This window comes from Neoarius graeffei, chromosome 18 (assembly GCF_027579695.1).
Source record: "Neoarius graeffei isolate fNeoGra1 chromosome 18, fNeoGra1.pri, whole genome shotgun sequence".
NCBI lineage: Eukaryota > Metazoa > Chordata > Actinopteri > Siluriformes > Ariidae > Neoarius > Neoarius graeffei.
In genome coordinates, this window is record NC_083586.1 from 36846898 (window position 1) to 36870093 (window position 23196).

At 42.9% G+C, this 23196-nt stretch overlaps 1 protein-coding gene across 3 annotated transcripts in view; it reads left to right on the forward strand.

Moving 5' to 3' along the window:
* gpm6ba (glycoprotein M6Ba) overlaps positions 1–23196 on the forward strand; it is a 110322-nt gene that overhangs the window by 73385 nt on the left and 13741 nt on the right. For all 3 annotated transcript variants that reach the window (XM_060898757.1, XM_060898756.1, XM_060898758.1), the window contains exons 2-3: positions 9805–9991; positions 17963–18119. In XM_060898757.1, coding sequence (XP_060754740.1) covers positions 9805–9991; positions 17963–18119 — 344 coding nt within the window. The remainder of the gene's footprint in view (positions 1–9804; positions 9992–17962; positions 18120–23196) is intronic.

Sequence of the window (23196 nt, forward strand, 5' to 3'; positions counted from 1 at the left end):
AAACTAATCAGAAATCCACTCTATACATTGCTAATGTGGTAAATGACTATTCTAGCTGCAAATGTGTGGTTTTTGGTGCAATATCTCCATAGGTGTATAGAGGCCCATTTCCAGCAACTCTCACTCCAGTGTTGTAATGGTACAATGTGTTTGCTCATTGCCTCAGAAGGCTAATGGATGATTAGAAAACCCTTGTACAATCATGTTAGCACAGCTGAAAACAGTTGAGCTCTTTAGAGAAGCTATAAAACTGACCTTCCTTTGAGCAGATTGAGGCCATGTACACACGTAGCCGGGTATTTTTAAAACCGAACATTTCCCCCCCCCCCTCCGTTTATAAAAATGTTTTATTCACACCACCTCGTCTTCGAAAAAAATCCCTTCCACACATAACCGAACATCTGCGTTTTCAATCACATTCATAAGCATTCCAAACCTGTAGATGGCATTATTTCCCCAAATCCTACCCCCTAATCACATCAGAATAGCCCTCTGTTGGCGTCACTTCCGCCTAAACATAAAACATGATGCCAAGCTCGTTCGTCTGGACAGACTCGGAGACAGAATTGCTTCTAAACACAATTTGAGTATAAACTTCAAAAGACGCAAGAAAACGTTGACTGGGAATCTTATCAGTAGTTGGGCTTCTAAAATTAAACATGTAAATAGCACCTGCACAATAATTAACTCTTTCAAGGCACTACTCCGATCCATTACTCTTTGTCCATGCTTAATCTGGCTTCTGCAGTAAACAAAGGTTGCATGTTTGACGTCAGGGCAGATTTGTTGTCATTTTTTGGCGCAGATTGTGACGTTCTAAAACGCAAACCTCCGGTTATCTCTGTCTACACGAAAAGGCATACACGGAGTTTTCAAAAATCTTCATTTTGCCCGGAGTTTTTTTAAATATTCGTTTTTGATGTGTTTTCATGTGGATGACAGGCCAAAACGTAGAAAAATATCTTCGATTTAGCAGATACCCGGCTACGTGTGGACGGGGTCTGAGTTTCTGGAGCATCACATTTGTGGGGTAGATTAAATGCTCAAAATGGCCAGAAAAATGTCTCGACTAAATTTTCTATTCATTTTACAACTTATGGTGGTAAATAAAAGTGTGACTTTTCATGGAAAACACAAAATTGTCTGGGTGACCCCAAACTTTTGAACGGTAGTGTATTTTGTTTTTTTAACACTTTTTTGTTTACCACATAATTCCATATATGTTCCATATGTTATTTCATAGTCTTGATGTCTTCAATATTGTTCTACAATGTAGAAAAGAGTCAAAATACAGAAAAACCGATGAATGAATTAGGGTGTAGAAACTTTTGACTGGTATTGTAACTTTACATCTGTGTTTCGTTTAGGTTCTTGGCTTTGTTTGGTTTATTTGTCAAACCAGAGATTGACCTCTGCATCACTGAGCTGTAAGGATGAAAATAAATTTACTGCTGTTTATAGAATCTGTGTGAGATTTCTTCTGTGCTGTGAAACAATTTTGAACGTTACTTTCTTTGCATACCTTCTCACCTACCTTGTGAGTTGTGACCCAAGAAACATGAACGTTCCTTGTATGCTCCATAAAAGTGACTTTTGATTCCTGTGCTTTGCTCAACAATGAATTTAAAGGTGCTGTGTGTAAGAATTGGCCGCCTGTTGACTTCGTATTCCACACTCCAAACAAACAGGGGGCAGTATATTGCCAAAAATTTGAGTGTTCAACCCTATCATAAGAAAACTCGAAATACACACCCTGTGTCTGAAATTGCTCACTCATTCACTACTTCCTACAGGAATGGTGGTGTAGTGGTTAGCACGGTCGCCTCACAGCACGAAGGTTCTGGGTTCGAACCCAGCGGCCGGCGTGGGCCTTTCTGTGTGGAGTTTGTATGTTCTCCCTGTGTCTGCGTGGGTTTCCTCTGGGTGTTCCGGTTTCCCCCACAGTCCAAAGACATGCAGTTAGGTTAACGTGGGGCGGTCTTGGGCTGAAGTGCCCTTGAGCAAGGTACCTAACTCCTGACTGCTCCCCAGGCGCTCTGGTGTGGCTGCCCACTGCTCTGGGTGTGTGTGCGTGTGTTCACTGCTTCAGATGGGTTAAATGCAGAGGATGAATTTCACTGTGCTTGAAGTGTGCATGTGACAAATAAAGGTTTCTTCTTCTTCTATATAGGGAATTACTATATAGAGGACGATATAGTGAGCTCATTGGTAAAATGAAAAGAAAAAGCTTTCGGGCACTAGTCCGTCGCGCTGGTATTTACGTCATTACTGTCGCACAATTAAAACGTGCCAGATCAGTCGGCTGGTAGGTCTCATCTCATCTCATTATCTGTAGCCGCTTTATCCTGTTCTACAGGGTCGCAGGCGAGCTGGAGCCTATCCCAGCTGACTACGGGCAAAAGGCGGGGTTCACCCTGGACAAGTCGCCAGGTCATCACAGGGCTGACACACAGACAACCATTCACACTCACACCTACGGTCAATTTAGAGTCACCAGTTAACCTAACCTGCATGTCTTTGGACTGTGGGGGAAACCGGAGCACCCGGAGGAAACCCACGCGGACAACATGCAAACTCCACACAGAAAGGCTCTCGCCGGCCACGGGGCTCGAACCCGGACCTTCTTGCTGTGAGGCGACAGCGCTAACCACTACACCACCGTGCCGCCCCAGCTGGTAGGTTTTCAAAATAATAAATACATATTATTTATCACAAATGACCATATTTCCCACATTAATCAATACAAAGTACCTGCATCTTTCAGTTTTTTTAAATCAAGGCTGAATACTTTCTTCTTTGCTGCAGCCTTTTATTAAATCAAATTTGAGACTTTTAATTTGAGTTCTTTCAGCATGACTGCAATGCATGATGGGATATATTGCTTTGGTTAGTGACCATCGTTGTATACTACTTTTCATGATGCATTGTGGGATACTTTGAGGGCACTATATAGGGTGTAAATAATCCTCAATAAGGTTTCGGACAGCACTACAAAATGGTGTCCTCACTATATAGTGCCCTATATAGTGAGTAGGGAGCGATTTCAGACACAGGGACAGCGTTTCCTCCTTCCTTTCCCCCCAAATGCACCACCTAACCACTGCCACTTTCATAGAATTATCACTCACTGAATATAGCATTACTCTTTTTTTAGTCAATCCACTACTGAGCTCATATAATCTAACTTTACAGTCATCAGTTATATATATAAACTAACAGCAGGGAGAAAATATGCGAAATTTGACCAAACTGTTGAAACTCTGAAAGTCGGTCAAGATAACACCGCTATCTTACAATCATCATGTGTGGCGTCAGGCTATAATTTATGTTATAGCTTGCAAACAAGAAGAAACAGCCACAGCAAAATGGAGTGTTTTCAGTATGGTTTGTGTTGTCATTAGTTGCATGAAAGATCTGTTTTGAATTGTCCAAACAAGGTCAGTATGACTAACTTCTTTGTGACATAAAATTGCCTGAGTTTGGTGGCTAGCTGGAGGATGAGCCAATTGGGTTAGTCACATACAGGTCCGTATCGTGAAATATCGTGACTGAGGTCTTGAAAGTACTGGCCAAGGCCTCTGGGCCAAGGTCACGGTATTTCACCATACAGACTGACCTTAAGCTGGTAAATAATATATATATATTTTTTCTTTACCAAATTCTAACAGAAAATGAGAGCGCCCAAAAGGGAAAACCAAGCTGAGCCGCCATTTTGAATCCTCATTCACAGCTGTAATGCAAATTGCTTCCTCCTCGGTATACAAGTGCACTTCCATGGCAGGAAAAAAACTAAATTTTGCTGCCTATGTAGTCCCCTATTTATACAAAATTGAGTCATTCAGGATTCAGCCATGTTTTTGCTCGGCGTTAGCAACAGTTACAGGTTTTAGCTTTCTCCTGAAATGTTTTCTTTTATTTCGTCTTCCTCAGGGTAGTAAAACTCGCTTTTGCTGTGAAGACTGTCGTTATCGCTATCCATGATTTAAAATGAATGCTATTCGCCTGAGAAATGCTGGCAAAAATGTATAAGATTTTTGATAATCTTATAAATAAATCTTATATAAAAAAGATAAATGTTGACAAAAAATGCTACTATGTTCGTTGTTGTGAACGAGTGAGTCGCCAGAGGTCTGTAACCGGGGTCCGTAACTGGGGTCCGTATCGTAGGATACGGACCCGCTCGCCAGCCAATCAGAGCGCAGGATTTAATAGAAACCGGACCACGAAAAAAAAATATATATATATATATATGAGAATGATATTACACAGTTGAGCGAAGATATGAAGCTTATTTTCGAGTCGTGAACATATTCACGAGTGAGTGATACGAACAAGTAAAAATATTTTTCAGCATGAGAAGATAAACTTCATATCTCCACGCCACCATATTATAATGTTCTTTATATTATATGGACACATCCACAAAAAAAATATGCAAGTTAATCAAAATAATTTTAATTTTGAACCGGTTCAACATTTTGACAATGCGCATCTAGTCAGGGGAAAAACACTGTGAGTGACATCATTGGTGTGAAATATCAGGAAATATTATACATATGGGACACTTTTTCGATGGAATAAAAACATGTATTCTGTTCCCTTCTAGTGGATTTCATTCATTTGGTTCGATAGCATGCAATATTGTTAGCATATCGCTTATCTTATGTGTATTACGTCACTCTACCCAATGGAGAATAAGCGCTGAATATGGTTTACGATATTGCATGGTTCTCAAGACAACGTGACGTCCCACGTTGGAGCTGATGCGAATATTCAGTGAGAAAGAATAATAATAATATTGGCTGGCTTTTTTTCATAATATATTAGATATATTCTTCGACTCCTTCAGTATCATGCTAGCTGAATGGAATATATCTGATAGACCACGAAAAAAAGCCAGCCAATATTATTTAAATATGTCCCTCAAATCCACGCTGTATTTTGTATGAAAAATGTGAGTTTTCAACACGAGAAGATAAACGTCATATCTTCAAACCAACATGTGATTTTCTTTTTATTATATAGACACATTCACAAACAAAAAGTACCCAAATTTATCAAAACAATTCATTGATTTCCCCATGACTGACATATAGAGATTTATGTCACAGTTTTGGTTCTCCATGTCCCGGATGTAGCTCGTATGAAAATAAACTGTGTAGTATTTAACTATACTGGTTAGTATACTAGTATGTGGTATGTGACAGCCATTAAAGTGCCATTCCACCATTGGATGTATTCTTTGGCATAAAATACAATATATTTTATGACAACATGACTAGACAGAGAAATTTTTTAGCTTCAAAATGATATATCAAACATAATTTTTTGACAACGACAAGTATATTAATTTTGCGACCAAAGTCACCTACCCTTTTAATTTCCGCGCGGTAGTGAAACGTGATGTCATCGGCAGGTTCCCCTTCTTGTGTACCACGTGTCGGTCTATTTTTAGACCAGGAAACCCCCAAAGTGAGAGAGTCATTTCTCCTCGTATATGGGGGCCAAAAAAATTGCGAAAAATTTTGAGTTAATCTTTCAGTTAGCTAGATTTATTGGTATTAGCTAGATTTATTGGTATTATGTTTATCGCGTTCTATCTGCCATTGCTGATAATATGTGCCACGTCACACGTCACGTGGTACACAAGAAGGGGAACCTGCCGATGACATCACGCGCGGAAATTAAAAGGGTAGGTGACTTTGGTCGCAAAATTAATATACTTGTCGTTGTCAAAAAATTATGTTTGATATTTCATTTTGAAACTAAAAGATTTCTCTATCTAGTGATACCATTTATATATGTTGTCAAAATATATTGTATTTTATGCCAAAGAATACATCCAATGGTGGAATGGCACTTTAAATCTCCAGCCTTCCCTTTAAACAGGTAGTATAGAAGACTGAAAATGGACAATACAGTGGATGATAGTCCTGGTATTATACTTCAGTAGGAGTTTCACATACATATGCTTAAATGTGCCTAGGATTTGTAAAGTCTGATGCCGTCAGTTTAGCACTCATATAATATTTAATGTTCCCCATAGCTACAGTGTGACAGTGACAAGCATTTTAAATGTTCTGGAGTATCTTTTTTGAGTATCTTTGCCTTCAGTACTATTTCTAAGAAAGGCATTTCTTGGAAATAGTATGGGAATTTGTGATGTTCAGTTTGGTAGAAAAATGCTCAGCTTGGTTTCTATATCACTGTCCTTTCAGTTCTTGCATAATTTCCTTTCTGAATAATGGTCAGAGCTACTGGGTCTTCAACTGCTCAAGCTTAATTTCAGTTTCAATATTACTGCTTCGTTGGTGTAAAAAAAATCAAATTCACATGGATAGGGAAGTTCCAATTTTATGTGGTGTGACTGGTTTGACCCAGCTAACAATTTTAGATTAAGAGAATGTTTATTGATTGTTTTTACAAATCATTCCTATAATGTTTTATTTGTAGGAAAGTCAACAGATATATTCATTTTTTTTATACTGTATATCTGGGAACACTGGAAAGCAATCCATTATAATATCCTATTTTTAGAATATTGCCGGAAGGTTCGTTTAGTAATGTTAGAGCCTAACCTAACCGCTGAGCCTGTCCAACACGTCACTCAACATTTTGACAGTGTTCTCGGTTATCTTATGCTATTTGTAGATGGTGAGCTGAAAATAACTAATATGAATTTATCATGATGAGAATTAGTTGAATGAGTTTGTTTGTGTGTGAATTTTTGTTTGTTTTTAGGCTCAAGCCAGAGAAGCAGATTAAAGGAGAACTGAAGTAAATTTTTTTATGATCAAAATTCTCATATCATCTCATTATCTCAAGCCGCTTTATCCTGTTCTACAGGGTCGCAGGCAAGCTGGAGCCTATCCCAGCTGACTACGGGCGAAAGGCGGGGTACACCCTGGACAAGTCGCCAGGTCATCACAGGGCTGACACATAGACACAGACAACCATTCACACTCACATTCACACCTACGGTCAATTTAGAGTCACCAGTTAACCTAACCTGCATGTCTTTGGACTGTGGGGGAAACCGGAGCACCCGGAGGAAACCCACGCGGACACAGGGAGAACATGCAAACTCCGCACAGAAAGGCCCTCACCGGCCACAGGGCTCGAACCCAGACTTTCTTGCTGTGAGGCGACAGTGCTAACCACTACACCACTGTGCCGCCCGATCAAAATTCTATTTATCTCATTTTATTAAATATAGGAATGCATTTCTGACAGCTATTTTGTCTCTGCTATAGCAAGTTATGAGTGTTTGAAATATGCTATGTAATATATCAGTCCATATGTCAAAGCAATGGCCAGAAATGAGATTCGCTGAGACCTGTGCGAGACATCATAGGACGGAAGTAAAACGTACAACAGAAATCAAAGTGACCAACATCTGCCAATGTTGTCAAAAGACGCATGCGCCCTCTTTCGAATGCTGACGTAATCAAGCCGGAAGTTTTCCCTGTGTCCGAAATCGCTCCTTACTCACTATATAGTGGGGACGCCATTTTGTAGTGCTGTCCGAAACCTTAGTGAGGATTATGTGGGAAATGCGCTCAGTATAATATGTATTTATCGCAAAAATACATGCATGTATTTATTATTTTGAAAACCCACCAGCCGCCTGATCTGGCATGTTTTAATTGTATGACAGTAATGACGTAAATACCAGCGCGACAGACTAGTCCTTATCCTGTTTTCTTTCCAACTCTTCTCTACTCCACGTTGGTTTGAAGTTGTATGGAATAATCTCCATCACTGATGAAGCTGGCAAATCTCGAAATTAATCTAAATTGGAATGATATGGAGATCTGGCCGCTGTGTAAACAGTTTTCAAAATGGCGGCGCTGACACTTCACGTTTGAAGTCTCGCACAAGTCTCGTGAAGATCGTGTGGATAAGTGACGCCTGCCGTGGACCAAACGAACTCCATTCAACATGGCTAAACACCAAAAAGGCTGATAAGTGTAATATGCCAATACGAGTCATGATATAAGGTTAATAAAACCGAAAACATAATTGAATAACACGTTAATTAAGAAATAAAGCAAGTTTTAAAATTACTTCAGTTCCCTTTTATCTTGAACCATGTCTTGAGCTTTTACCTTTGAAGCAATACAGCTACCAATCCAAGAGGGTAGTACAGTAACCGTAGCACAGTTCCACAGTGCTGGAATGAGCTTCCCTTTCTGGTCTCTGTTCCTTCTGCAAAGATATAAAGACATGTTTCTTCAGACATAACACTTCTGTGTATTTCTCTGCACTATTAGGTATCTATTCTTAAAGCCTCCTTCGGTTGAAATTGATCTTCTGAGTTACCACTTAGACCACTCTAGCACTTTTAGGAACTAGTATTAGGCTACATCCACACGACAACGGCAACAAGATTTTTTTTTAAATATCGCATCCACATGGGCAACGGATCAGTAAAATTTCAGGTCCATATGGCAACGCAACGCTTGCTGAAAACGATGCAATACACATGCCACACCTCTACGTGCGCTGTAAGACGGTCCCATCAGAGACACCAGAACAATAGAAGAAGTAGACGCATGCACATAAACCCCTTCTTCTGTAGCATTAGCCACACAAAGTTTTGATTATTAATCAGTAGCGTAAAACGAAAGACGCGGAAAGAGGAATGAATGGGGGTAGATGGAAGCCGGTACGCCAACATTCTGAGATCCTCCAGAATTCTTTAATGGTCCGGAATAAATTGAATGCTACACGTTGATGGATTACTTTGTTCTTCTACGCCCTTTTTGAGGAATGTATTGTCGGACTTAAACCAACATCTGAAGAGGTGAGATCGCTCCTTTTTTTTTCCTATGTTTGCTGGCGGGATTGTTTTTGTTTTTGGAAAGCACACGGGCGGTGCGCGGTTTGGTACTGCTTCCGCAGTGTTTGGACTAAAGACTCTGCCCTAAGGGCTATTCTCTCTCTCTCTCTCTCTCTCTCACTTTGCACCATTACACAATAAATATTCACAGTGAAAATATTTTGTAAGCGCGTTTCATGAACCAAGTTATAGGATTTGTTGACAACCCGCATCGAGTTCGTTACACTTCTACCCGGCGTGAAGCACTGACAGTCATGTGGTTGTAACGTCATTGTAAACAAATCCGTTCTACTCATCCAGATGACTTCGCAACGGGGCCGTTGCCAGATTTTTTTCACTCTGGAACCCGTTCTCAAAAGATTTCTTTTTGGGGCACCCAAAACGCCGGTGCCATGTGGACGCCAGGCAGAAACGATAAACAATTTTATCAGATTCACCTGAATCCGTTGCCGTGTGGACAGCCTCATAGTCTCTCGTCTTTCAGAGTGCGCATTTTCCAAGTACTTTTCATTGTTGCATATTCAACTGTTAAGCTGAATACAATTACCTGCCAAATGACTGTAACTCATTGGACAACGATGCATTTTTGTTTCTCTGACTCTTAATAAAGATGTCTAACTGTAAAATATCAGCTTTAATGGAAACTCAAATTTGGAAAAACATCAAATTAGCACACATTTTCCACTTTAACAATGTTAACCAAAGAAGACATATTTGATGCCCGTACTTTGCGACTTTAGACTTGCATTAGAGCTACATGTGATGTGTGTGATGCTTTTGGCATGCAGTTGATTCTATGAATGATGCTAATTAACCTCATTTATCCCCACACATTAGCCTCAGAGCCAGAAAATCATTAACTCGGCTAATGTGCGGTAAGTACAGTCATGCCGACTGCTGCAGTGGCTCACTAATCTAATATTGCAATATAATCACTTTATCGTCTTTTCGTCTAATTGCAGGTTGCTCGGACTGCTGCATTAAATGTCTGGGTGGCGTGCCGTACGCCTCGCTGGTGGCCACCATCCTGTGCTTCTCAGGCGTGGCTCTGTTCTGCGGCTGTGGGCATGTGGCACTGACGAGCACCATGACAATGCTGGAGAACCACTTCTCCCACATCACAGCCGACCATGCCACCCTCGGTGACGTGTGAGTGTGTGAGGCGTGGGGGGATAGGCATAAATATGCATGCAGATTATGATGGTTTATATATATATATATATATATATATATATATATATATATATACCTTTTAGTACATCAGATGGTACTAAAAGGTGACAGGATCCATTTACAGTTACATTTACAATATTTTACCTTTCACATTTTACAAGCTGTGTCCATTTTGGTTCTGTGGTCTTGCATAAATATGTATGGCAAACAAAGAAAGGGAGTAGGAGGGGGAAAGGAGAGACGTGGAGACGTATCGAGACACAGGAAATAGGAATGTATTTTAGGTAACATTATGTATCACCATCTGCTGCAGTCTTGGATATTGTGCCTGAATATGTGTGAACAAAATGCCTGTGAATATTATGGTATAACCACTAGATCTGTGCCAGTGCTGATTTTTCAGTTCAGTACTGAATTAATAGATTATTGCTTTTGAACTCCAGGCTCAAGACACAAGGTTCAGACTGCAATAGACTCCAAAAGTCCATTGCATTATCATTCATGACGAAATAAAAATGTTATTTTTTAATTATGGGGAAATATGAAGACACATAACGAATGCCATAAATCCTAAAATCCTAATCATGTAATTTTTTTTGCATGTCACAATTATTGGCACCCCTGCATTTAGCAATTTGTGCGACCTTCCTTTGCAGATTGGAGAACACAGAACAATAAATATAAGATTACTCCCCAGTACAGAATCCACCAAATCCTGCATGAGTGATTCTGTTAGGGTTTTGCTGGGATTCAAACCTGGTTCGCTGGTGTGATAATCCAGCAAACCCCCACTAGGCCACCAGGGGGATGGCTCAAATGCAGAGGCGTGAGGCGGAAGTAGAAAAAGTATCAAAAGGTTTATTTACAATATTTACACTATTTACAATCCAAGGCAAAAACAAAAGTATAATCCAAACGCTCAGAAGATAACCAGGAAAAAAACAAAAGTTCAAAGAAACACAGAGCCAAAAAACCAGAAAAGAAGAGGCAAAAATACAAACGCTCAGAGGATCCAAAATGGTAAACACAAAGTCCAAAAAGTCCAAAAGAAAGCAAAGTACAAAAACCACAAAGACACGGGCGAGGAAATCGGAACAGAGGTAACTGGAGCTAAACATAACAGCACAAAGACTCCGTGACAAGAGGACTGAACTCAGGGGTATAAATACACAAGCTAATTAAGGACAGGACAGGGCAGGAAACAGGCAATGAGACAAAAACAAAACACAGAACACAGTGGTGACCTCTAGAGGCCCAAAACAAACATGACCAGAAAGGAAATAACAGTGGCCTCTAGAGGCCAAAACAGTCCCAGTCCTAACAGGACCCCCCCCCCAGGAGCGTCTCCTGACGTTCCCAGGACGATCAGGATGGGCCGAATGGAAGTCCCGACAAAGTTCTTTATCGAGTATGTCCCGAGCTGGGACCCAGCAGCGCTCCTCAGGGCCATAGCCCTCCCAGTCCACAAGATATTGGAGGCCCCCACGAACCCAGCGGGAGTCCAGCAGGCAGGGCACGGTGAACACAGTCTGACCCTGGAAGATGCGGGGGGGTGGGGGGTTCCTAGGGGCAGGGGCATACGTGGACGTCAGTACGGGCCGCAACAGGGAAACATGGACTGTGGGGTTGATCCTTAGCGTACGTGGTAACTGGAGCCGGTAGGAGACAGGGTAAACTCTGCGTACAACCTTAAAGGGGCCAATGTAGCGAGGAGCAAGCTTGCGGTTCTCCACCCGCAGCGGAAGGTCCTTGGTGGACAGCCAAACCCGCTGCCCAGGGCGGAAAGTGTGGGCCGGTCTCCTATGGCGGTTGGCCTGAGTCTGGTTGGTACTGGAGGTCTGGATGACTGTCCTCCTGACCTTGCTCCAGGTCTTGCGACACCGTCTCATATAATGGTTGACCGAGGGCACCCCAGCGTCCTCCTCCTGGTCTGGAAACAGAGGTGGCTGGAACCCGAATTGGCACTGGAACGGCGACAGCTTGGTGGCCGATGACTGCAGGGTGTTGTGGGCGTACTCTGCCCATGGCAGCCAGGTGCTCCACGATGTCGGATTATCCATAGCCAGGCCTCGCAGGGTGGTTTCCAGGTCCTGGTTGAGCCTCTCCGTCTGGCCGTTGGACTGGGGGTGGAACCCAGAGGAGAGGCTGGCAGTGGCCCCGATGCTCTTGCAGAAGCTGTGCCATACTCGGGAGGAGAACTGGGGCCCCCGGTCAGAGACGATGTCCTGAGGGAGACCAAAAACTCGGAAGACATGAGTGAACAACAATTTAGCAGTGTCAAGGGCAGAGGGGAGTTTACACAGTGGAATAAAGCGGCAGGCCTTGGAGAATCTGTCCACTATGACCAATATGACAGTGTTACTTTGAGACTCAGGGAGACCCGTGATGAAGTCAACTGCCACGTGGGACCAGGGATGCCGGGGAATAGGCAGAGGATGCAGGAGACCCTGGGGACGCTGTCGCGGGTTCTTGGTTCTGGTGCAGACCTCACAGGACAGGACGAATGACCTCACTTCCTTCTCCATGTTAGGCCACCAGAAGCGTCTTTTCAGGAAGTCCAGGGTCCTCCGAGCTCCCGGTTGGGCGGTAAGAGGGGAAGAGTGACCCCACTGGAGAACCTTGGCCTGGACTTGACGAGGGACGTACAGGAGGCCCGGTGGCCCCGTCCCAGGATCAGGGTCCCGATGTTGAGCTTGTTGAACGGTCTCCTCAATACCCCAGCAGACAGGAGCCACAATCCGGGATATAGGGATGATAGGCCTGAATTCACTCTCCCTGTTAGTGGCAGAGAACAGCCTGGACAGTGCATCAGGTTTGGTGTTCTTGGAGCCGGGGCGGTACGATAGGGTGAAGTCAAACTGACTGAAAAACAGGGCCCACCTAGCCTGTCGTGGGTTCAGTCTCTTGGCTTGCTGGAGGTACTCCAGGTTCTTGTGGTCCGTCCAAACCAGGAATGGATGTTGCGCTCCCTCCAGCCAGTGCCTCCACTCCTCAAGGGCCAGTTTGACCGCTAGCAGTTCTCAATCCCCCACATTGTACCGGGACTCCGCAGGACTCAGGCGGTGGGAGAAGTAAGCGCAGGGGTGCAGCTTTCCTTCCGAACATTGAGAGAGCACCGCGCCGATACCACTGTCTGAGGCGTCCACCTCCACGATGAATGGTTGGGAGGTGTCCGGGAGGACCAGAATGGGTGCCATGCAGAAGCGGTCCTTGAGGTCTTTGAACGCCTTTTCCGCCTGAGGAGACCAGACATAAGATCCACCTGTCCCTTTGGTGAGGTCCGACATGGGTGCTGCTACAGAACTAAAGTTCCTGATAAATTTGCGGTAGAAGTTAGCAAATCCTAAGAACTGCTGAACCTCTTTGACGGACTTGGGAGTGGGCCAGTCCCAGACGGCCAGGGTCTTGGCTGGGTCCATTTGGAGTTGGCCTGTCCGTACAATAAAACCCAGAAAGGAGACCTCGGGAACATGAAATTCGCATTTCTGGGCCTTGGCGAACAGATTGTTCTGTAGCAGCCTCTGGAGAACCTGGCGGACATGGTGGCGGTGCTCCTGCATGGTCTTGGAAAAGATAAGGATGTCGTCGAGGTAGACAAAAACGTACAGGTTAATCATGTCCCTCAAGACGTCGTTGATTAGGGCCTGAAAAACAGCTGGTGCGTTGGTGAGTCCGAAGGGCATCACCTGGTATTCGTAGAGCCCAGACAGGGTGTTAAAGGCAGTCTTCCACTCGTCTCCCTGTCGGATACGGATGAGGTGGTATGCGTTCCGTAGGTCCAACTTGGTGAAGACGGTGGCGCCTTGGAGCAGGTTGAATGCTGTGGACATCAGCGGAAGGGGATATCGGTTGCGCACAGTGATCTTGTTCAGGCCCCTGTAGTCAATACATGGTCGGAGCCCCCCATCCTTCTTGCCGACAAAGAGGAAGCCGCCACCAGCGGGTGAGGTGGAGGGTCGAATGAACCCAGAGACCAGGGCGTCTTTGAGGTATTCCTCCATGGCCTTGCGTTCTGGCTGAGAGAGGGAAAACAGTCTGCCACGAGGAGGGGTAGTCCCAGGGAGCAAGTTGATGGCACAGTCGTAGGCACGGTGCGGAGGAAGAACGGCGGCCCTGCTCTTGCTGAAAACTTCCTTAAGATCCCAGTACTCTGTGGGAACTTGAGATAACTCGGTGAGATCAGGAGGCTCGGCAGGAGACACAGGAGAGCTAGAGAGCAGACAAGAGGCATAGCAAGCAGGACCCCACTCCACAACCTGGCTAGTGACCCAGTCTATACGAGGGTTGTGGCGGGTAAGCCAAGGGAGACCTAGAATAACTGGGAACTCAGGTGAAGTAATCAGGTGCAGGGATATTTCTTCCTTGTGACCTTGAGACTGGAGGAAGACTGGAGAAGTTACTTGGGTGACTCTTCCGTCACCTAAGGCTTGGCCATCCAGGGTAGACACAGACAGTGGGACTTCAAGAGGTGCAGTCGGGACATTGATACTTTGGGCGAAGTGAATATACATAAAGTTTCCAGCCGCCCCTGAGTCTAACAAAGCTTGACAAGAGTGGACGGACTCACCCCAGGAGATGGAGACCGGGATGTAGATTCCTTGGCCAGGGAGTCCGGGAGAGAGGGTAGGCCCCATCACAATCCTCCCTCAGCTGGACGGGGCGGTCCTTTTCCCGAGAGTTCGGGACATGATGCTCGGAAGTGACCAGGCTTGCCACAGTAGATGCAGCACTTGTCCCTCCTTCTGCGCTCCCTCTCAGATGCGGAGAGACGAGTACGGCCCACTTGCATGGGTTCTGGACAGTCACTGGAGGAGGTAGACGGGCTCCAGGTAGAGGCAGGGAGGCCAGGGAGGCTCAGGACTTGGCGGTGTTCTCTCATCCTGTTGTCCAGACGAGTAGAATGTGAGATCAGTGTTTCGAGGTCACTTGGGCATCCGATAGAAGCCAGACCGTCTTTGATGGGGTCAGACAGACCATGGTGGAAGGCTGACACCAGGGCAGTCTCGTTCCATCCACTTACTGCTGCGAGCATCCGGAACGAGATAGCGTAGTCTGCGACGCTTCCCCCTTGCCGGATGGACATGAGCTTTCTGGCTGCGTCTTTACTGATGTCTGCTTGATCGAAGACACGTAGCATCTCCTCAGTAAACAGCTGGAAATCAGAGCGCTCAGGTCCCTGTCTCTGCCAGATAGCAGTAGCCCAGGCTCGTGCCTTACCAGCTAACAAGGTTATCACAAAGGCAATCTTGCGGCGATCCGTAGTGTAGGTGGTAGGCTGAAGCTCAAAGGTGAGTTGACACTGGGTAAGGAACTCTCGACACTCACTGTGCTTGCTGTCATACCTCTGTAGTGCAGGAAGGCTGGGTTCGCGAGCTGAAGAAGGCAGCATGGCAGGAGGCACTGGAGCAGGAGTGGATGGTGGAGCAGGAGCAGAATCAGGCAGAGGAGATGGGGGCAGAGAAGTCAGCTGTGCCAGGGTTCTCCCAATCTGCTGAAGCAGTACCTCGTGGTGAGCAAGGATCTCACGTTGGCTTGCGAGAGTCCGTCCATGAGTGTCCATGGTGGATCCGAGGCGTGTTAATGCAGCCATCATTCCCTGAAGGTTCGCCGGGTAAACAGATGAAGAAGCCTCTGCTGAGTCGGTCATGACGGAGTCTTTCTGTTAGGGTTTTGCTGGGATTCGAACCTGGTTCACTGGTGTGATAATCCAGCAAACCCCCACTAGGCCACCAGGGGGATGACTCAAATGCAGAGGCGTGAGGCGGAAGTAGAAAAAGTATCAAAAGGTTTATTTACAATATTTACACTATTTACAATCCAAGGCAAAAACAAAAGTATAATCCAAACGCTCAGAAGATAACCAGGAAAAAAAACAAAAGTTCAAAGAAACAAAGAGCCAAAAAACCAGAAAAGAAGAGGCAAAAATACAAACACTCAGAGGATCCAAAATGGTAAACACAAAATCCAAAAAGTCCAAAAGAAAGCAAAGTACAAAAACCACAAAGACACGGGCGAGGAAATCGGAACAGAGGTAACTGGAGCTAAACATAACAGCACAAAGACTCCGTGACAAGAGGACTGAACTCAGGGGTATAAATACACAAGCTAATTAAGGACAGGGCGGGGCAGGAAACAGGCAATGAGACAAAACACAGAACACAGTGGTGACCTCTAGAGGCCCAAAACAAACATGACCAGAAAGGAAATAACAATGGCCTCTAGAGGCCAAAACAGTCCCAGTCCTAACAGATTCTACATTGTCAAGTCAAGTTTATTTGTATAGCGCTTTTAACAATAAACATTGTCGCAAAGCAGCTTTACAGAATTTGAACGACTTAAAACATGAGCTAATTTTATCCCTAATCTATCCCCAATGAGCAAGCCTGTGGCGACAGTGGCAAGAAAAAACTCCCTCAGACGACATGAGGAAGAAACCTCGAGAGGAACCAGACTCAAAAGGGAACTCATCCCCATCCAGGCAACAACAGACAGCATGACTATAACATTAACAGTCCTAACAAATTCAGCTTCGTTGATGCTATAAACCTCCCACCGACGGAAACCCGAGCGCAAAACCGTTCACGACAACTGCAGTCCCAAAAGTCAGCAAGTCAACTGCAGTCCTATAGTCAGCAAGTCAACTGCAGTCCCCAAATCAGCAAGTCAACTGCAGTCCCCAGCCACAAAAGCACCACTGCAAGAGTCCAGAGCGTCCTCCAGGCGCGACCCCCAACTGTCCACATGGGGCCGCCCTCCACAGGAGCGATGCGATGAGACTCCAACCAGACACAGGGCACCAGGATGGATCAGGCAGGTCTGAGGAGCAGAAGAGGTCAGCATCTCAATCCCAGGACCGACATGTAACTCAGAGGGACAGATGTAACTCAGAGGGACATTGTCTCTTGTGTACTCTTCCCTTCAGCTCACCCCATAAGTTTACAATGGGCTTTAGGTCGGGGACTGGGATGGTCACGTCAAAAGCCTGATTCTGTGATCATTGAACCATTTTTATGTGGATGTACAGTAGATGCAGGTATTGGATCATAGTCCAACCATGACCAAGTTGTTCTGTATTCTCTAATCTCCCCCATGTTGATGAATGACTAAGACCTCTGTGTCACCTCATATTTATACCCCAGTGAAACAGGAACTCATGGATGACTGGGTTCCTAAACACTCGGGTAAACATTAAACAAACAAACAAACAAACAAACAAACAAACAAATAAATAGGATACGTCGACTTTTTTTTAACCCATGTTTGCCAAGGGTGCCAATAATTCTGGAGTTGACTGCATAACACGAATTAAACAATTCACATATTTGATGTTAAAATCTACTTTTGTACCTGGTTATTTGCTGATTGATAATAATAAAACAAAATTGTGTATGAGCTTGTTTTATTTTTTCAATTATTTTGCCGAACCCTAAGTGACAGTAATACATAAAACATCGAACTGTTTAAATCAGTTGCAGTTATGAGCCATTAGGAGACAATAATTACCATATTACGAGCATGTTAGTGTCGATGTTTGAATGAATAATATAATGTCTCAGTGTTTTTTTTTTTGTGTGTGTGTGTGTGTGTGTGTGTGTGTGTGTGTGTGTGTGTGTTTTAACTAGACAAATGGTGTGTGAGTAAAATGTACTTGCATTTCATATTGGGATTTCTAAACAAGCTGAAAGAACACATTTGACTTGGTTTTTAAAAATATATTGTAAGTTATGAGTTTACATAATGTAAAATAAAATAAAATTTAAAAAATAGTTGTAAATCAGTGCAATATTTTGGACACAGTTAATACTACATGATACATAATGTACTACATAATAGTAGCCTAATAGTGTATAAAATTCAGGACCAATCTGTACCATGTCTGCCTTATCAGTAATGCGACTTTTTTTTAGGTAAAAGCATATTTTCTTTTTATGTTTTTTTTCTATCCAGTGTTCAGATTCTGCAGTACATCATCTACGGCATTGCCTCTTTCTTCTTCCTGTATGGTATCATCCTGCTGGCTGAGGGCTTTTACACGACCAGCGCAGTAAAAGAGATGCACAGCGAGTTCAAGACCACCGTGTGTGGCCGCTGCATCAGTGCCATGGTGAGAGTCAGGCACACAAATACTCACACACGCACATGTGTTTGTGTTTGTGAGGTTTGCATACGCAGTAGCTCTAATCCCCATGGATAACGTTTAACTAGGTCACCATATTATTGTGTGATTGAGCATCATCCTGTATGTTCTGGTTATATCAAAACGACCTAGTTCGTATTTTTAATAAAGGATTGCAATACAAACATTATTTTGAACCTAATATACTTGCCTCAGCGTCTCAATGGCAATGAACATCTGACAAATTATACATATAACTGAAGTGAAACAAACGTGTAAAAATGACTCCACGTCATGTTCACCCCATCTCATATAGCCACCAAAAGTATCATTACAACATGTGAGGGGGAGGGATGTGTCTATTTAAATAATTATTTATCATAATACTCATACAGTGGTGCTTGAAAGTTTGTGAACCTTTTAGAATTTTCTATATTTCTGCATAAATATGACCTAAAGCATCATCAGATTTTCACACAAGTCCTAAAAGTAGATAAAGAGAACCCAGTTAAACAAATGAGACAAAAATATTATACTTGGTCATTTATTTATTGAGGAAAATAATCCAATATTACATATCTGTGAGTGGCAAAAGTATGTGAACCTTTGCTTTCAGTATCTGGTGTGACCCCCTTGTGCAGCAATAAGTGCAACTAAACGTTTCCGGTAACTGTTGATCAGTCCTGCACACCGGCTAGGAGGAATTTTAGCCCATTCCTCCATACAGAACAGCTTCAACTCTGGGATGTTGGTGGGTTTCCTCACATGAACTGCTCACTTCAGGTCCTTCCACAACATTTCGATTGGATTAAGGTCAGGACTTTGACTTGGCCATTCCAAAACATTCACTTTATTCTTCTTTAACCATTCTTTGGTAGAATGACTTGTGTGCTTAGGGTCGTTGTCTTGCTGCATGACCCACCTTCTCTTGAGATTCAGTTCATGGACAGATGTCCTGACATTTTCCTTTAGAATTCGCTAGTATAATTCAGAATTCATTGTTCCATCAATGATGGCAAGCCGTCCTGGCCCAGATGCAGCAAAACAGGCCCAAACCGTGATACTACCACCACCATGTTTCACAGATGAGATAAGGTTCTTATGCTGGAATGCAGTGTTTCCCTTTCTCCAAACATAACGCGTCTCATTTAAACCAAAAAGTTCTATTTTGGTCTCATCCGTCCACAAAACATTTTTCCAGTAGCCTTCTGGCTTGTCCATGTGATCTTTAGCAAACTGCAGATGAGCAGCAATGTTCTTTTTGGAGAGCAGTGGCTTTCTCCTTGCAACCCTGCCATGCACACCATTGGTGTTCAGTGTTCTCCTGATGGTGGACTCATGAACATTAACATTAACCAATATGAGAGAGGCCTTCAGTTGCTTAGAAGTTGCCCTGGGGTCCTTTGTGACCTCGCTGACTATTACACGCCTTGCTCTTGGAGTGATCTTTGTCGGTCGACCACTCCTGGGGAGGGTAACAGTGGTCCTGAATTTCCTCCATTTGTACACAATCTGTCTGACTGTGGATTGGTGGAGTCCAAACTCTTTAGAGATGGTTTTGTAACCTTTTCCAGCCTGATGAGCATCAACAACACTTTCTCTGAGGTCCTCAGAAATCTCCTTTGTTCGTGCCATGATACACTTCCACAAACATGTGTTGTGAAGATCAGACTTTGATAGATCCCTGTTCTTTAAATAAAACAGGGTGCCCACTCACACCTGATTGTCATCCCATTGATTGAAAACACCTGACTCTAATTTCACCTTCAAATGAACTGCTAATCCTAGAGGTTCACATACTTTTGCCACTCACAGATATGTAATATTGGATAATTTTCCTCAATAAATAAATGACCAAGTATAATATTTTTTTCTCATTTGTTTAACTGGGTTCTCTTTATCTACTTTTAGGACTTGTGTGAAAATCTGATGATGTTTTAGGTCCTATTTATGCAGAAATATAGAAAATTCTAAGGGGTTCACAAACTTTCAAGCACCATTGTATCTGAGGTAAAAAGATGATGTGCTGGCAATTTAAACATCACCTTCTTTACAATTTCATTGCTATAAATGGAAATAGATGTGAATAGAACATGAGAGAGAAAAATAATGAATTTGAATAATGAAGTTCACATGTTCAAACATAACTAAAATATATTGACTTTAGGTTTTTCTTTTGTTAAAAAAAAGTGGTTGCTCCTGATAATTTAACAAACTAGTCAATGTTGTTTAGAGATGCTTTATTGGTATGAGCTAGGGATGCAGCACAGCTGCCCATACAGTGTATATCACATATAAATATAATTAATTTAAAAAATATTAGCTTATACATTCTACATCCACGACTGCAAGAATCATGGCGCGATAAAGAGAGGCAGGCCCCGCAAGGCCTGGAAAGAGCTAGTGGCACAGGACTTAAGTGAGTGGGGCTTTACTGCTGAGCATGCCCTAGATCGAAAGTATTGGAGAAGGATGCTACAGTCAAGCCGTGCATCTTCTGACATACCTGTGGTGTAAGAAGACATAAAAACAAATAGTGATTCATTGTGATTTTTTTTCCTGTCCTTTGCTGTTATTAAATGAAAAACATGCAGATACAGACAGTGTAATTGTGGTACACTCATAGTGTTCTCACACCCAGGGATGGGCAAAGATACATCATAATGTATTTTAAAATAAGTTACCAAATACCCTAATTGTAAGAGAATCAAAATAAACTACACTTACAGCAGCCACGCCATCCATCAAAATGAACTACAGTGGATATAAAAAGTGTACACACCCTGTTAAAATGACACATTTTTCTGATGTAAAAAAAAATGAGATCGCGATAAATAATTTCAAAACTTTTCCCACCTTTAATGTGATCTATAACCTGTACAATTCAACTGAAAAACAAACAAATCTGTTCGGAGGAAAAAACATCTCATCTCATCTCATTATCTGTAGCCGCTTTATCCTGTTCTACAGGGTCGCGGGCAAGCTGGAGCCTATCCCAGCTGACTACGGGCGAAAGGCGGGGTACACCCTGGACAAGTCGCCAGGTCATCACAGGGCTGACACATAGACACAGACAACCATTCACACTCACATTCACACCTACGGTCAATTTAGAGTCACCAGTTAACCTAACCTGCATGTCTTTGGACTGTGGGGGAAACCGGAGCACCCGGAGGAAACCCACGTGGACACGGGGAGAACATGCAAACTCCACACAGAAAGGCCCTCGCCGGCCACTGGGCTTGAACCCGGACCTTCTTGCTATGAGGCGACAGTGCTAACCACTACACCACCGTGCCGCCCGGGGAAAAACATAAAAAATAAAAATGTACAATAAGCTGGTTGCATAAGTGTGCACACCCTTAAACTAATACTTTGTTGAAGCACCTTTTGCTTTAATTACAGCATTCAGTCTTTTTGGGTCGGAGTCTATCAGCCTGCCACATCTAGACTTGGCAATATTTGCCCACTCTTCCTTGCAAAAGCGCTACAAATCTGTCAGATTGCGAGGGCATCTCTTGTGCACAGCCCTCTTCAGGTCACCCCACAGATTTTCAATTGGATTTAGGTCTGGGCTCTGGCTGGGCCATTCCAAAACTTTTTTGGGGTCATTGTCGTGCTGAAAAATGAAATTCCTCTTCATAAACCACTCTGCAGCCGATATGTACAATACAGAAAAGAGCAATAAGGACAATAAACAAAACAGGATACAGAGATCACACAAACTCACTATTCATAAAATCACACATGTTGAAATTTATGGATCTGGTCAAATTCAGAACAGCACAAATAATGTACAAAGCGAGAAATAATCTATTGCCAAAAAATATACAAGGAATGTTTAGTGAAAGAGAGGGGGGATATAATCTAAGGGGAGACCTAAATTTAAAAAAACCAAAGATTCGAACAAATATGAAAAGCATGTGCGTATCGAGCTGTGGGGCGACTTTATGGAACAGACTGGAGACAGAAATAAAACAAAGTGCAAATATAAATCTGTTTAAAAAAGGTACAAAAAATATTTTTAAACAAGTACATGGAAGAGGAAGTATGTTAACGGAGGATGATGAGGGATAAATCTATAAATAGAATAGGGTTGATTGTTATATTAGAACTAACTTAGTATATGGTATATATTTATTTATGGGGATAGTTTATATATATTTATATTTATAGGGATAGGTATGTAGTAGATATTTATTTTTGTAATTATATATTTATATAGATATTTATGAGGTGTATATATGGTATGTAGTATATATTTATTTTTGTAATTATATATTTATATAGATATTCATGAAGTGTATATATGGTATATATTTTTATAGGTGTATTAATGTAGTTAGGATTTCGGGGTAGTTAAAAAGGGGTGGGAAATTAAAAAAGTATTGTACTTCTTCCCACTCCTTTTTCAAACAATGTGCGGTGTTTTGGAATGTCTTAGCTCTTTATGTTATTTTTTTTTATTTCTCGTTTTCTTTCTTTTGTATGTACAAATAGTTACATACATTTTTTATACATGTTTGAAATAAATAAATTCATTCATTCATTCATTCATTCATCTTCAGCTTTCTAACAGACACCTGAAGGTTTTGGGCCAAAATTGACTGGTATTTAGAACTGTTCGTAATTCCCTCCACCTTGACTAAAGCCCCTGTTCCAGCTGAAGAAAAACAACCCCAAAACATGATGCTGCCACCACCATGCTTCACCGTGGGTATGGGGTTCTTTTGGTAATGTGCAGTGTTGTTTTTGCACCAAACATACCTTTTGGAATTGTGGCCAAAAAGTTCAACCTTGGGTTCATCGGACCATAACACATTTTCCCACATGCTTTTGGGAGAGTTGATTTTTTTTTATTTTTTCAAAATTTAGCCGGGCCTGGATGTTTTTCTTTGACCCTACCTCATAGTCCAGACATATGGAGAATACAGGAGACTGTTGTCACATGTAGTACACAACCAGTACTTGCCAGAAATTCCTGCAGCTCCTTCAGTGTTGCTGTCGGCCTCTCGGCAGCCTCCCTGACCAGATTTCATCTTGTCTTTTCATCAATTTTGGAGGG